Source organism: Hippoglossus stenolepis, chromosome 9 (assembly GCF_022539355.2).
Source record: "Hippoglossus stenolepis isolate QCI-W04-F060 chromosome 9, HSTE1.2, whole genome shotgun sequence".
Taxonomy (NCBI): domain Eukaryota; kingdom Metazoa; phylum Chordata; class Actinopteri; order Pleuronectiformes; family Pleuronectidae; genus Hippoglossus; species Hippoglossus stenolepis.
Window position 1 is genome coordinate 5,765,279 of NC_061491.1, and position 14,974 is coordinate 5,780,252.

A 14,974-nucleotide genomic window follows, 5' to 3' on the forward strand; every position below is an offset into this window, starting at 1 on the left:
TGTGTTCATTTTATTCAGCAATGCACAACAGTAAATGATTTAGGCTTTTTTCACCGAAGCCTTTTTGACATGTCACAGTAGAAGCAGCACATGTGTAAATAATAAAATCAGTACAGTGGCCCCTCGCCAAAGGGTTTTTCTGGAAACTCCTCTGGCAGCAGGCGCCACATCATTCTACCATTACTGACAATAATCCATCAATTAATTTACCTTCCATTATGCTACAAACTGTTTATTCTAATCAATGTTGTAAGTGTGGCCATAAGTTAATGAGGCAGAAAGCATTATGGGGAGGGTTGTTCACAAAAACGGTGTAGCAGGTAGAGTCGCTGTCAGATAAGACGTATGTCTGAAAAGAGCTGCAGTGTGACTGGAAGGTTGAGCTACAACCAATCGTCAGATGAGGTGTGAGTATAGTGAAGGTAAATGTCGCTCATGGAAGTTTGAAGTGTTATATATATAAATATATGCATGTGATGTGTGAATGAGAAAAAGAAAGCTTTAATCTGCAGCAATGCAAAGTTGTGTGGGCCTGTGGTAGATGGCCCTGCAGCGATGATTTATTTTAAGGTACTTTTCATTTTCACTCCACCACATACAGTATATGTCTGTATTATCTAGTACATGTTCACATAGTTTATTTGATATATTTAAAAAAAAATCAATGATTGAAGTGGTCCATTGATTCGATCAGAGCAGACAGTAACATTAAACTCAGCCTCCTGCAGCAGCATTACTGGTGAAACACCAGAAATGGATTCAGATGACCCTTGCATTAGGGAAGTACTATTACTTTAAAATATATAAAAGCAAGTACATAATTACTTTTAATCGAGTAGAAAAGTTTATGTGATAAACTTACTTCACTTGAGAACATCTTTGACTATTTATCTGTACTTTCACTGAAGAACAATGCTTGAGTACTTCTTTTTCTTGGGGAATTAATCATCATATTGTTCAAATTTCTTCTGTGCAAAAAAGTCTCATTATCAGTATTACACTGTGAATATGATCAGATTACCCTCATTATTCATTTTGACTCTACACAACAAACAATCTACAATACTATATTCAATGAAATCATTGTATCTCCAAACCCATGGTCATGGTTATTTTATATTACAAGCTCTGAACATCTAGGGAGTAAAATGAAATTCTCTGTCATATTTCAAGAATTGAAGAGATGCAGTTTGGTTAATAAATGTTTTTATTTGGCTTTGAGAGGAATATCACTGCAGGAGATAGCAGCACGTACAGTCACAGTTGAATAGCATTCTGGAAAGTGTCAGCACTCCTCAGCCTCCTCAGAAACAAGTGAGATGCAGGTGAAAACATGTTTTTATTTTATCTTTCAGTCATGGTTAAGGCAAGTTTTTAAGTTTTTCTAAATTGAACACACAACAAGCAAAAATCTATCGCATCCAGAAGATTTTCAAGCTTCAAGAGTCAGGCCATGCATTTATGCCTGTTGGTTGATTCATTTGTCAAAAAAGAAAAGCGGGGCAGAACAGGGGGAAGTGAGGGAAGAAGTTAGGGTGGAAATAGCCCTTATATGCGACTCTGTACCATATAACCATGACCCCGGCAGCATCTGGCCCACCTGCCACTTGCAGCCTGAGCTGAGGACTGTCACTGTCACCGTCAGCTGCCTGACACCGACAGCCATGCTCACATTCACTTTGCTTCCTATTTCCAGCTAAAATACCAACATGTTTGTGTGAGGAGAATTTAAAAAAAGTTGGTTTGCTCTGAAAATGTAGGGAACGAAAATAAGCAATTGGGCTTAATTATCAATATTAAACTCTGACAGGTGATGTGGCTGATAAATTAATTGACAAATGAATCAATCAAAAGGGGGATAAATCATATTCCCAAAAATATATATATTTATATTCAGCAGCAATTTAAACTCTATACTTTTCATTCTCATAGATGCACTTCCTCATGGAGAAGCTGCAGCTCTCCTCCTCCAACACACTTACTGTATATACATCTTGTTTTTCTGGTTGCCATTATTGCAGGACTGTGATGCTGCAGTAAATTAAAGACAATGAGAAGAAGAAAGGGCTGGAATGGTTCAATGGTACATTTCATCTTGTCGTGGTGGGATGAGGGGTGGAATTAAGTGGGGATTGATGGAGTGGAAGGAAAGAGGGGAGTGAGAAGCAATCACCTGCTGTGTAGCATGTGGGGGTTGAGCTGCAGTTTAAATAGAAGCGTTTTCATCCCCTCAGACTGCAACATTCAGGAATGAGCTGGTAGAGGTTTGATCTGTGATCTTTGCTCCCCAACTTTTATATGTAAAAATCAAATAGCACCGTAAAAGTTGGACCGGCTGTTTCACATGCTCCGAGTTTCTGTGCGTTTATCTTTAATGTCCGTGTGCTGTGACAACATTGTTACTCTCTAGTTATTGATTGCTCTTACTGTGAATATTCGTCATTAATGGCACAATTACTGTTGCTCATGTGAGGAAAAAATAAAAGCATTCCGTGTATCAAACTGATGAAACTTTGTGGCATGATGATCGCCTCCTGCTGTGACGTAAAATGGTTGTGACCTCTGCAGAGTGTGAGGATGATTTCAACTCTTCTCTCGTTGTTTACACATCTGTTTCCTGCTACAGCTCCTTCTCTGTCTAAGAACAGCTGAACTAATCACTTCTGAGTTACAGAGAAAACAGACAACAACACAGAAGGTTTGTGTGTGTGTGTGTGTGTGTGTGTGTGTGTGTGTGTGTGTGTGTGTGTGTGTGTGTGTGTGTGTGTGTGTGTGTGTGTGTGTGTGTGTGTGTGTGTGTGTAAGCGATGATGTGAACAGTAACCAGATCCATATAACTGATTGGTGGGATGTGGGATGTCTCATTGACCATGATGAAGATGGTGAAACAAGCAGTTTAGCTCTTGCTGCTCTTGCCGTTGGGGCTCTTCTTCTCCTTCTCCTTCTCCTTCTCATCCTTCCCCTTTGGCTTCTCTTCCTCCTCTTCGTCCTCCTCCTCTTCCCCTTCCTCACCTTCCTCCTGGTCGTCGCCCTCCTCTCCCTCTTCTGCCTCATCCTCGCCCTCCTCCTCTCCGTCGTCTCCCTCCTCCTCTTCCTTCTCCTCCTCTTCCGCCTCCTCTTCCTCCTCCTCAGGCTTGGCACCGAACCTCCTGTAGGCTCCCAGGTTGTAGGTTCTGGCAGACATGTAGGAGAAGCCAGGGTAGCCCGACTGGACCATGGCGCCGCCGACGGAGCTGAGGCGGCACTCTTCACCTTCCAGCAACTTCCTGTATGGTCAGAGAGAGAGAGAAAAGGGGATGAAGGGAGAGAGCAGGAGGAGACAAGAGATGACGACCTCTAGTCTGGTTTTGTTACTATTATTATCTGAGAGTGTATCTCTCCTGAGGGATCTAATGTCACTGGAGTATCAGTGGCAGCACCTCTGTGGTCTGATCGTGTTTATTTCCCCTGAACATCATCACTGTTGCTGAGTTAGACTGTGGTAAGGTTTCACAATGCATCAGTCCATTTCATATGTCATGTTACAATGGAAAAAAAGTCACTCTTTTGTCTAAAATAATTTCATTGTTCAACTTATTTTGGCATTTTGCATTTATTTTACAATTTACAGTGTGTATATTTAGTAATTATATGTGTTTATAGAGAGGGGTGTGTAATAAAAGTCACTGGCCAGACGGAGACATTGCTTTCATACACCATGGGTCTGTATTCTGCTGAGTGTTATTTTAAATCTGCTTGAAATAAACGTTGGGGTGAAAGTGCAGCTCATCATAAAGTAGTTAATTTTTCACGACATGCATGAATAAAATATAATTAGATTTTTTTACCTGCAATTTATCTTTCAAAAATGAAAGAAAGGTTGATTACTTTTGCCTTTTTTGTAAGTGTATAACTGAACTTAAAAAATATAAAGGTGAAAAACAATACAAAATTTTTTATAATACTAATAATAAATCCTATTTCATTGCTCTTTTCTAGACACCCATAAGGACACCTCACAGTATATCATAAATAAACACATCAATAAATAAATCATATAAAGGTTCATCATAAGCTAAGGATTATGTGTTGCAAAGCTTAAAAACAAGCACAGTCAGGTTCATTCAGTCCCTCATACTGTTCACTGTTGTATTGACTGTATTGTGGCCAACCTGTAGGCAGCGATCTCAATGTCCAGCGCCATCTTGACGTTCAGCAGGTCCTGGTACTCGCGCAGGTGACGGGACATTTCTCCTTTGGTGCTGCGCAGAGCGCCCTCCAACTGCTGAATGGTGTCCTACACACACACACACAGAGAGAGAGACAGAGAATCACACAGTGAAATACCACTGTCTTATCATATTGACTGAAAATGCCAAACATTTTAGAAAAGATTTTAATTATTGTGCTGAATTAAGTTTAGTATGAAAGTGATTTATAAAACATAGTCCTATAATTACTATCTCAGGCTGTGTCATTCATCAGTCTTCATTGTGCTGAGTGTGTCCTGGTCTCTCTGTTTAAAATGTAAAACACAAAATAACACCTTGTTATTCTCATACCTGCATCTCTCCAATTTCATTGTTATGGCGATCATCCATCTCCGCAATCTGCCTCTCCAGGGCCTCGTTGTGGCCCCTGAGGGAGTCGATCTCCAGGGTGCGGGCCTGCACCTGCCTGCGGTACTCGCTCAGCTCCTCCTTGGAGTGCTTGATGGCGTCCTGGTTGCGGGCGGCTGCCTCGGTCACGGTAGTAAACTTGGAGTGGTACCACTCCTCTGCCTGGACCTGGTTCCTGGCCGACAGGTTCTCGTACTGAGCCCGGATGTCCTTCAGGGCAGCAGCCAGGTCTGGCTTACTCATGTCCATCTCCACTGACACCTGGGCGTATGGGAGAAGGACAGAGGACAGTTTTTAAGTTCATATCAGATATCATCATATCAGTAGAAAATCTTGTTGTTGTTGTTTTCACTTGTATTTAGTTTGAATCATTTATCATGTCATTACCCCAGATGAAAAAAGTTTAATTTCATCATTCAACAATCCAACTTCTCAACAGGGGTTTAGTGAAGATTATGTCCTAAAATGGCTGATGTGCAGGATTGATCAGAGAAGAAGACAATTTGACCAGAGTGTCATGTGAATTATTGTTTCAGGGGGAAAAGGTATAGTGTTCATGAACGCAAACCTGAACGCACACCTTTCTCTGTTCTTGTTGCACTGGAAGAATGCACAATATGTGTAAATATATCTTCTGAACATTATTTAAAGCTACTGTAACACATTGGTACACATACATTAACTAACCAGTATTGCAACAAGAGTACAGATACTGGAAACTGTGGAATTCCTTTTTTGTGTCCAGAACTGATTAAACTCATAATTTAACTTGAATGTTTTTTACAGCTGTGTTCATTGCTCACAGTTTTTCTGAAGTGCTGTCCTACCTCTGGTGACAGACAGTACACAAATACATATATACAAGGTGAGCAGAGTGTTGATGAGCTGAGTTGTAGTCTAGTGAGGTGGACTGCCGCAGCACTGATTCATCGACTGCTGAGTCAGGCCTCTCCCTGCTGGAGAGAGCTGTGCTGTAATAGCTTACATGGCAACTCTATTCTTTGCAGGGGGGGAGGAGGAGGAGAAACCCTGGAGAAATCTACCCAGCAACCACTCATATGCATGACCTCCCTAAATATAATATAAAACTACACATTGAGTGAATTGATTTCTTCACAGAGTTGCAGCATCCCCCAGCTTCAGAGTCATTGTTTTTGTTTGCTCCATCTGCAAAGTCAAATTTTTTTTTTACGGTTTAGTGAATGAAAGCAACTGCAATTGTGGCAAACCTCTTTTGGTCAAACTTCGACCATTTGCACTTTTGTGCTGCCGTTTACCTTGAAGTTCACAATTAAAAAAAATGCTGGGTGTGTGGTGTCTCACAGATTATGTCCCGCCAGCTGCCCCCCCCCCCACCCGGTGAGACCACCCTGATAATGCGCTATGTATCTGCATCCCCCCCCCCTCCCTCTCTGCTCTGCACCCACCTGCTCACCATCTTTAAAAGCTCCTTCTGCGTTTATAATGACTTTGCTGCAGTAGGCATAGTGTGGAGTCTCCGCTGTGGCATGATGCATACCCCCCCACACAGTGTAACCACATATTCGGCGCAGAAAAAAGGGTCTGAGAAAAACTCAATGTTAAAGTTTTCATGGGGGGGGCGCGCAGGACGCTGCAGGGACGCGCTAGAGGAGGAGGGAGGGACAGCGCGTGGTGCTGAAACGGAACTGCAGTGTCATCACTTATAATCAGTGCGCATTGAAGGACGCAGCGTGGGCTGCAGAGCAACACTGTCATTATTACATTATCACTAGATTCCTGCAGCACCTATGCAGTAGTCTATAGAAACTGTCATCTATGCACCAGTGTCTGAGGTCTCTTCAAAGCAATCAGTCATTTGATCATTCTCTTTGCAGTCTATTGAAGTCATGGGAAACATAAGGAATAACCTCCAGTCACCACAGTCAGTCCAGCCTCAGTCCCTGTACCAACATGTGAGGTGCTGGTTTATTTAGCGAATCATGTCTGGATATATGAAGGAGGATGGAAGAACATGAAAGTAGATTAGTGTAAGTGTGAAAACTACAGGTTGATGATAAATCTGACATGTGGACCATGATCAACCACCTGTCAGACTGCGGAGCTCCAGGCCATGTGGACCCGGGGGGGTTGGGGGGTGTACCTGTGTGGCCTGCAGAGAGGTCTGCAGCTCCTGCAGCTCCTCCTCGTGAACTTTCCGGAGGAAGGCGATCTCGTCCAGCAGCGACTCAACTTTCTTCTCCAGCTCCAGACGCACCAGCGTGGCGTCGTCCACGTCCTTCCGGTAGCCCTTCAGGGCGCCCTCCGCCTCTTCGCGCAGCCGGCTCTCCTCCTCCAGCTTCTCCCGCACGAGCTCCAGCGTCTCGTTCATCTGCACGCAGTCCAGGTGCATCTGGCTCTTCTCGTGCGTCAGCTCCTCGACGCGCGCCCGCAGCTCGCGGATCTCCTGCTCGTACAGGTCGTGCAGGCGCGACGGCTCATTGTGGCGCTGTCGCAGCAGCGTCACCTCCGCCTCCAGCACCTTGTTCTGCTGCTCCAGGTTGTGCACCTTCTCGATGAAGGACACGAAGCGGTCGTTGAGGCCCTGCAGCTGCTCCTTCTCGTTGGTGCGGATGATCTTCAGCTCGTTGGTGACCGCGGTGGACTTGGTAAGGTCCATCCCGGAGTCCGGCATGGAGGAGAAGACGCGGCCGGGCGCCGCCGTCCTGCGGTAGGTGGCGGAGGACGTCGCGGAGGGGGATCCATAGGTGCGGTTGCTGCTGCGGTACCCAGTGGAGTGCAGACGGGACGGGCTGCTGCTGCTGCTGCCCCCGAGACCCACGCGACCGGAGCGGGGGGCATCTCCGAAGATCTTCCGATAGGAGCTGCTGCTGTAGATGTCGCTGGAGTAACTCATGTTTCCTTTATCTCGGTGGTGTCCTATACAGGAGAGAGTGTGTGAGAAGTTCAGGAGTGCGTGAGGGTGAGTGTGTGGGAGAAAGTGAGATGCGAGTGATGTCTGAGCAGGACAGGTGCTTTTATAGCAAAGGAGCCGGCGCATCATGTGACGCAGAGACAACAGAAGATGAGGGGAAACCTGCAATCTTTAGCAGAAAGCCTCCACCCTCTGGGGAGACACGGACTCACTCATGCAGCCCCCCCTCTGCTCAGCCTGGAGGCTCACACGTCAACACACCAACTCTACAACATGATTTTCTTTATTGAATCCTCCATGGCCCAACTTTTCCATAAGTAACGAAGTCATGGACTTCCGTTAATGACCAAAAGCACGCGAATAATATCAAATCATAATAAGTAATATCGTTCTCCCAGTATGATCCCACTGGACTGTCTCATGTTACTGTCAGTCCAGTCTGTCGCTGCAGCTTTTCTTTGCTGTCCCAGCAGAAAGGCGGATGGGATCGATGAGTGGAGCTGTGCGCTATAGAGAGTGTTTTGGTGCTGCAGCAGTCTGCATCCAGCCGCCCTCACCCTCATCCCCTGACCTCCGCAGTATCAGAATACGGGATGAGACTCGTTCATGTTGCGTGATTCCTCCTCTCACTTCACCACGGTCTCATCACACATCAGTGATGCAGCAGCATGGTCTAAACAGTGAGGTGGCGAATTTTTACCTCCTGTGGGTCATCATCATAATGGATAACACACATATGAGATGAATTGTATGCAGCTATGAAGTATCACAGTGACTTAAAACTTGTGTGTTTATGCTTTTAACTCTGTAAATAAGTTTTTATCACAAACATCGTTACTCATTTAAACTTATCTAACTCATCTAAAGCTATACTTAGGTTTGGGTGTAGAAGTATGGAGCTTATACGGTGCAGAGAAAAACAAGGAGCCATGTCTGCGTGGCCCGCACGAGGAGCAGTGCTGCGCAGAGCTGTCGCTGGCCTTGGTGCTGATCCAGGCTGGAGAGGCACCACGCCCCTGCGAAGGAGAGAGCCCCACCCACAGGACTGCAGCCCCACCACCACCACAACACGCAACAACACAGCACAAGCCGCCTCTTGTTCACCTCCCGTCAGGAAAGTAAACGAGCATTAGAGCCCATGCCAAGTCATCCTAAATCACCTTGGACCAGTTTCACCCATCACCACCTTTTGTTGTCGCCTTCAGTCAAAACATATTGTCATTACGCGAGAAGGTATCTGCTCAGCAACAACATTGACTCAGTCACTGGATCTTCTCGTTTTTAAGCATTTCATTTTAGAATATTCCTTAATATTCCAAAATGTATTTGTGATTGTTTTTTTGTGCAGGTCATCTGGATTTCACTTACTGTGTAAGATGAGTCACTTTAAGGTGATCCACTCTCTAGATTTTTCTTCTATTCAACATATAGCTATGTGTTGTTGCTATATTTATAAATAATAAAATGTGTATTTCATAATTTTTTCATAAATGTATAATTTATAAAAAATATCAGAAAACTGGAGTCCTGTAATTTCTCTATTACATTGTTGTATGGCAAAATATAAAAGCCATGTAGATATTACTGTAAAAATGCTATTTTAGTTTTACTATAAATAGATAGACGAGATAGATAGATAGGATAGAGAGATAGATAGATAGATAGATAGATAGATAGATAGATAGATAGATAGATAGATAGATAGATAGATAGATAGATAGATAGATAGATAGATAGATAGATAGATAGTTGAGGAAGTATTCCATCAGCTACTACAGATACTATACATTTCATTCTCAGTGATACTTTACATGTGCTGCAGACCTGAACTGATGCTGAGCACATGTAAACAAGAACCTCAGCCTCCCTGTTATTACAAAACATTCATGGTCGTACTGACATTATCATCTATGTGTCTGTGCACATGAACATGAATATAACAAGGCACAGGGATCATGAAGAGAAGTATGTGATGTGTTGGTCAGGCCCCCAATGTCACTGAGCTGCTCAAGTTGCAGGACATAAAACACCAGGGGATAGAAATGCACATGCATGTGTATTCTACATATGATGACATCATCAAAATGTTGAATGGTGCTTTGTTAGGCCTTCACTATCACATGCCAGCTTCACACTGAGGAATAACAGGCACACAATGAGAGTATACTTCAGTTAATCATGAGAAAATCATCAGTGGATATACACACTCATGCAGACAGGCTGTAAGGTGCACAGCACAAGTTATCATGAAAAACAACAGGATGAACGGGAAAAAAGACTCCGGACACCGAAGTGTGTGTGTCATTCAGAGTATGAGTGTGTGAGTGAGAGAGAGAGAGAGAGAGGGAGAGAGAGAGAGAGAGAGAGAGAGAGAGAGAGAGAGAGAGAGAGAGAGAGAGAGAGAGAGAGAGAGACTGTAACACTCTAGATGACAAAAGGGCCCATAGAAGAGGGTGGATGCCAGTGACTCAGCAGGAAATAACAGGTAGCCAAAAATGTGTCTCGCTCAGCCTCAACATCCCTCTTCATAGGAACAAGAAAATTCAATATGACAAAACATCATATCCTACAGTAAAGTCATACGTGTCATCATCAGATGCCTTTTCACTCACTTGACGAAGTACAAAACTACTGAATTTGAAATATATTGCAATATATAACCTGACTTCCATTTCAGACGCAATGAGCGTGTAAGTGTTTTTGCCTGAATAAACAACTACACTTTTCATTCTGATGCAACAGTATAACGACTGTTAACGAAGAAGACTGCAGTTGACAGCCTTGAGCTGTCCCTGCTTCACCTTCATATTTGGACTTCACACGAAATATGAGGTGGTGTTTTGCAACAAATAATAGATAGAGGGCGCTGTTCTCCTACAAGAGAGGAGGCTTTCAAGGGTTTGTGGAAATGGCAAATGGTGGAACAAGCGAAAGGTTGATGGAAAAAATGTCCTCTAACATATACATCATGTTGAGTATGAAAAAAGGTAAAGCACATGGAGTGAGGCCAAATAATAGATATTTATAACAGTAGAAATTTTGACAGGCCATGATAGTAAATACCATGTTAATGATGGCTGTGTTCCATTTCATTTCAGCCGTATATATGCAAGGCTTTATATCATGTGGATTCACTCTCTGGCTTACTCCAGTTATTGGAACCGTTAAAACCATTAATGTTATTACTTACACTTTGTCACGTGTCTGAATGAAAAACAGCCGTAGTCCGGTTTCTGGGCAGTGTCACTCTGAGTGGCTGGGTTAGGGTTAGGGGGCTGAGAGCTTAGTGGGAAATCAATATGTGAAGTTGATTTTCTGCTATCAGCTTCACAAATTGCAATAGTAATGAGTGGACAGTGATCATTGTCCCAAGAAGGAAACTTCCACCTCAATCTCATGCTGCATATTAGCTGTTAGCATGCAACAAGCAAGTCAGAGGCCTAGTGTAACATGGTGGTGGTATAGTTTTGTGATTTGTGTAGGCCTACTTCAGAAAAGCTGAGAAAATATAAATTCTCTACAAATAGTCTTATTTATTGTTACTATTTTTAGAGTGACTTTTGTAAGACTACTGACAGGACAGGGGCACTTTCGAGGCCAATCAGATTTCAGCCCCTGTATAAAGGTGACATGATTGAGCTGTTGAGACCAGACAGTGAGGCATGGAAGACCAACAGTATCCCTCAGGCTACATGCTGTGAAACAATGTCACAAGGTCACTGCTGAGAGAGCAGCACAATATTATTATTATCATTACTTGTTATCTATTTACTCTGCCCCCCCCTCCAGGTAGGACTGCAGCATTAACATGAAGACACTTCCCTCACCAGCCTGCTACTCTAACCTTTCTCTCCCTGACCTCCCATCCACTGCTGCTGCCTGCACAGCCACACTATCCTCACTGTGGTTTCACCTAATGGTCTCATAAATACTGTAAACACTGCTCCTGGTACATCCCAGTCGGTCGACTGCACCAACACAACCACCTCTGTTCTTAAAGATGATTGAATACACACAGGATTTATTATATTCAGCGCTGAGATGGAAAGATTGTATGCAAAACACTATTGCTTAGTGATTGCTGATGATATCATGACTGAATGATTGAACCACACTGTGTGTACTCTCATGTCTAATCACTGAGTGGTATTATTTGCACATTGAACAGCATCTAAAAACTCCTCGGAGGCCCCAGCCTCTCCAGCCGCCCTGCTGCTTTGAAACTCATATTCCTTTGGTGCTTTGATTCGCCAGGTGTTATTCACCGGTGCTAAGCTAGGCTTTCTGTGAAGAGCTTTACTACGTGTCACGTACAGGCCACTCAGCTCTCTCGCTTTTGTTCTATCTTGGATGCACTCATCTTGTCTGATGCGCTCTCTTCACTCCGGTCCCCCGAGATCCCTCTTTCCCATACGCAGACCATCTCCTCCATCTGTTTGCATACGCACACGCCTCGTACAAAACACACATACACACTCACTCGGTTCTCTGTCCCTTGATCTAACTGTCATCTGTGATGGAGGCTGTTGCCACTCAGCCACTTCCTGCTCTGAGATGATCAGACATGGTGTGTGTGTGTGTGTGTGTGTGTGTGTGTGTGTGTGTGTGTGTGTGTGTGTGTGTGTGTGTGTGTGTGTGTGTGTGTGTGTCTTCCTGTACTTATACCTTTGTGAGGAATATTTTAATCGTAAACCCTACAGCGTGAGGACATTTTTGGAAAGTGAGGAGAGGCCGGTCCTCACTTTTTCAAAGGGCTGTTTGAGGGTTAAGACTTGGTTTTAGGGTTAGGCATTTAGTTTGGATGGTTAGGGTTAGGAAAAGGGGCTAGGGAATGCATTATGCCAATGAGTGTCCTCACTAAGATAGAGGTACAGACGTGTGTGTGTGTGTGTGTTTGTGGCTACTGTAAGAATTTTATTCAGGTGATGAAATCCAGTGAGGCTCAGACGAATCCACTGAGTTCAGGTGGAAACTAGCGGTAGATAGACGACATGATCGGGAATGTACTATCCACACTGGAGGAGACCCGAAACTACATTGCTACAACTCCCCCCCCCCCACACACACTGTCAGACTTCCTTGATCTTGATAAAATACTGTCTGCAGGGCCGCAGTTTTCAGATGTTAATCATGTTCCCTTTTCTTTTCCTCCTTTAACTTTTACCTAGTTAATCTCAATTCAGTGCTACCATGTCTCTTTATTCTTATTTATACTTTCATTTAAACTTCTACTCCATTTCTTCACATTCCACAGTGCATTCTCATTCTGGATGTTTTCTAAATTTGCACATTTTTGAACATACATACATACATATAATCTCTTCTGCACTCGTCACTCGCATCTCACTGTCCGATCACAGCAATTTGCATGAGTCACCATCAGCGTTTCCATACATGTAGGATCTCTTTAGTGTTGTGTACGACAAAGTGTGATTTCATTAGATTTGAGATGGACACACCTTTGATAGGGACAAAAAGAACTAGTGATCCTCATTAAGCAAACACATCAGTCAGATATAAGATATGAAGAACTGTATGAAAAATGTGCTTTTGTGTCTTTTGAGATATTACAAGAAACATCAAGTTCATATTGTTGATAACTTTATAACTAATATATGTTATTATGTCTAGTGGCTCAGTTCCATGAAGTGTTATAATCATACCAATGAGCCACCATGAAAGATATCAAAACCTTTATCAAACACAAACCTTTCATGTATAATAAGCTAAGAACCTCAGGTGACCATGAGGTAAATAATGATCAAACTAAAACAAGTGTTTCTAAGAAAAGAGTGTATTTGGTCATTATTGTAAATATTCATTACCTTCCCATTTCAGACTGCGCTTCATGATAGCCATACAATCGTCATGACTGTGGGTAGAGTCAGGGAGGTGGAGCGAGTCATTATTGGTCATTTGGTGACTATGAAGTGATTGAATGGTGGGTTCTTCGATGACTATGTGGCTTAAATGCCTGCTAGCAAGTGTGTGTCTGTTTGTGGGTGTGTATGTGCACCACTGGTCAGGGAAGTCCTGGATGGTGAAGGTCAAAGTAAACTGGGTGTGTGCAGGGCCCGGATAAGCTGCTGGATTTGACTAATCTGAGAAGCGAGGATGTGGAGCGGTAGGTCAGTAGGCCTGTGACCCTGACACACACAGACACTAACAAACACACCTACTTTTACAACTCTGTCAATAACAGTTGTACACACACAGCAGCAGCAGGTAGGTTATGTCAATACACTCAGCTGGAGCATGTTATGCTTGGCTCAGGATAAACTGCATTGCAGTCGGTCTCCAGTTTCATGTGCAGCTTAAAGGTGTGTCTTTTTGTGCACGCTTTCATGCAAAGTGCTTTACAATAGGACGTGACTGGAAGATTATCTTACAACCAACAAGAAAGACGGACAGACACACAGACAGACAGACAGACACACAGACAGATAGACAGATAGTTGATAGATAAATAGATAGATAGACAGACAGACAGACAGACAGACAGATAGACAGATAGATAGATAGATAGATTTTTAGATACTGTCCTGACCACTCCATTGTGCTGAAGCTCCCTCAAGCCTTTCCTTGAACGCAATGACCCCACTGCACCTCCCCCACCACGCACTGTACTCATTCTCATGACCTCAACAGTCTACTGCATTAGCACCAGGACACACATGTTAACACATGACCGTCATCATTCGGTGGTATCGCTCAACTGCCACGAGGTCTACCTTTGTACTGATTTGGAGCATCTTAATGAGATATTGAGAGATTGAACAGATTTTTCCTTTCAAAAATTCAATTGACAATGACAAGTGTTTTATTATTTTACCCTTATCTCATATGCTAACTTAATGTGCACTAAATGTATGTGTAGTATGTCAATGTGTGCTAAGCTAATGTGTACAATGTTAATGTGAGCTTCACTAATGTGTGCCAAGTGATTGTGTGCTAAGTTAACGTGAGCAATGTGAATGTGTTCTGAGTTAACAGGTGGATCTAGCGATGTTACCAGATGCTTATGAAGTACTGTTGAAAACAGTTATAACATCCAACATGGCACTCTACTAAAATAATGGTCTGTAATTTTGTCAAAATGTTAAATTATATTACGCAAAAATAACCCAATTTTAGACTGTGTGCAAACTTGCTGGTCAGTGTGAGTAAATAATTCACACTCATTCTGAATAAATACACTTAACTTCGAATCACACACATTTCTCCATGTGTCCATATAAAAACCCTTATACTTCATTAACACCTAAATTAGCAGGTATACACAGGATCTGTTTTTTTCCCTCGTGCGTGATGACAACGTGCTGGAAACCGAGGCGCTCTCTCGCCTCGCTGTCTTGCAATATTAGTGCGTTCACCCAAGTGTCTCGTTTCCATCAATGCCGGAGCCAATTAAAACCTGTGTTGGCTGCAGAGTCATTTGATCCAGGACAGGAGTGAATGTCGATTGTGTCCATTCCCATTGCAG

At 43.2% G+C, this 14,974-nt stretch overlaps 1 protein-coding gene across 1 annotated transcript; it reads right to left on the reverse strand.

The window, feature by feature from the left end:
• Positions 1–1,189: 1,189 nt before the first annotated feature.
• zgc:65851 (uncharacterized protein LOC321113 homolog) lies at positions 1,190–7,656 on the reverse strand. Its single transcript, XM_035164880.2, has 4 exons — positions 6,721–7,656; positions 4,542–4,859; positions 4,152–4,276; positions 1,190–3,266 (listed from the first exon to the last, which is right to left on the reverse strand). The coding sequence occupies exons 1-4, from the start codon at positions 7,618–7,620 to the stop codon at positions 2,897–2,899; spliced, it is 1,713 nt and encodes a 570-aa protein (XP_035020771.1). The 5' UTR covers positions 7,621–7,656; the 3' UTR covers positions 1,190–2,896.
• Between the last annotated feature and the right edge of the window lie 7,318 nt (positions 7,657–14,974).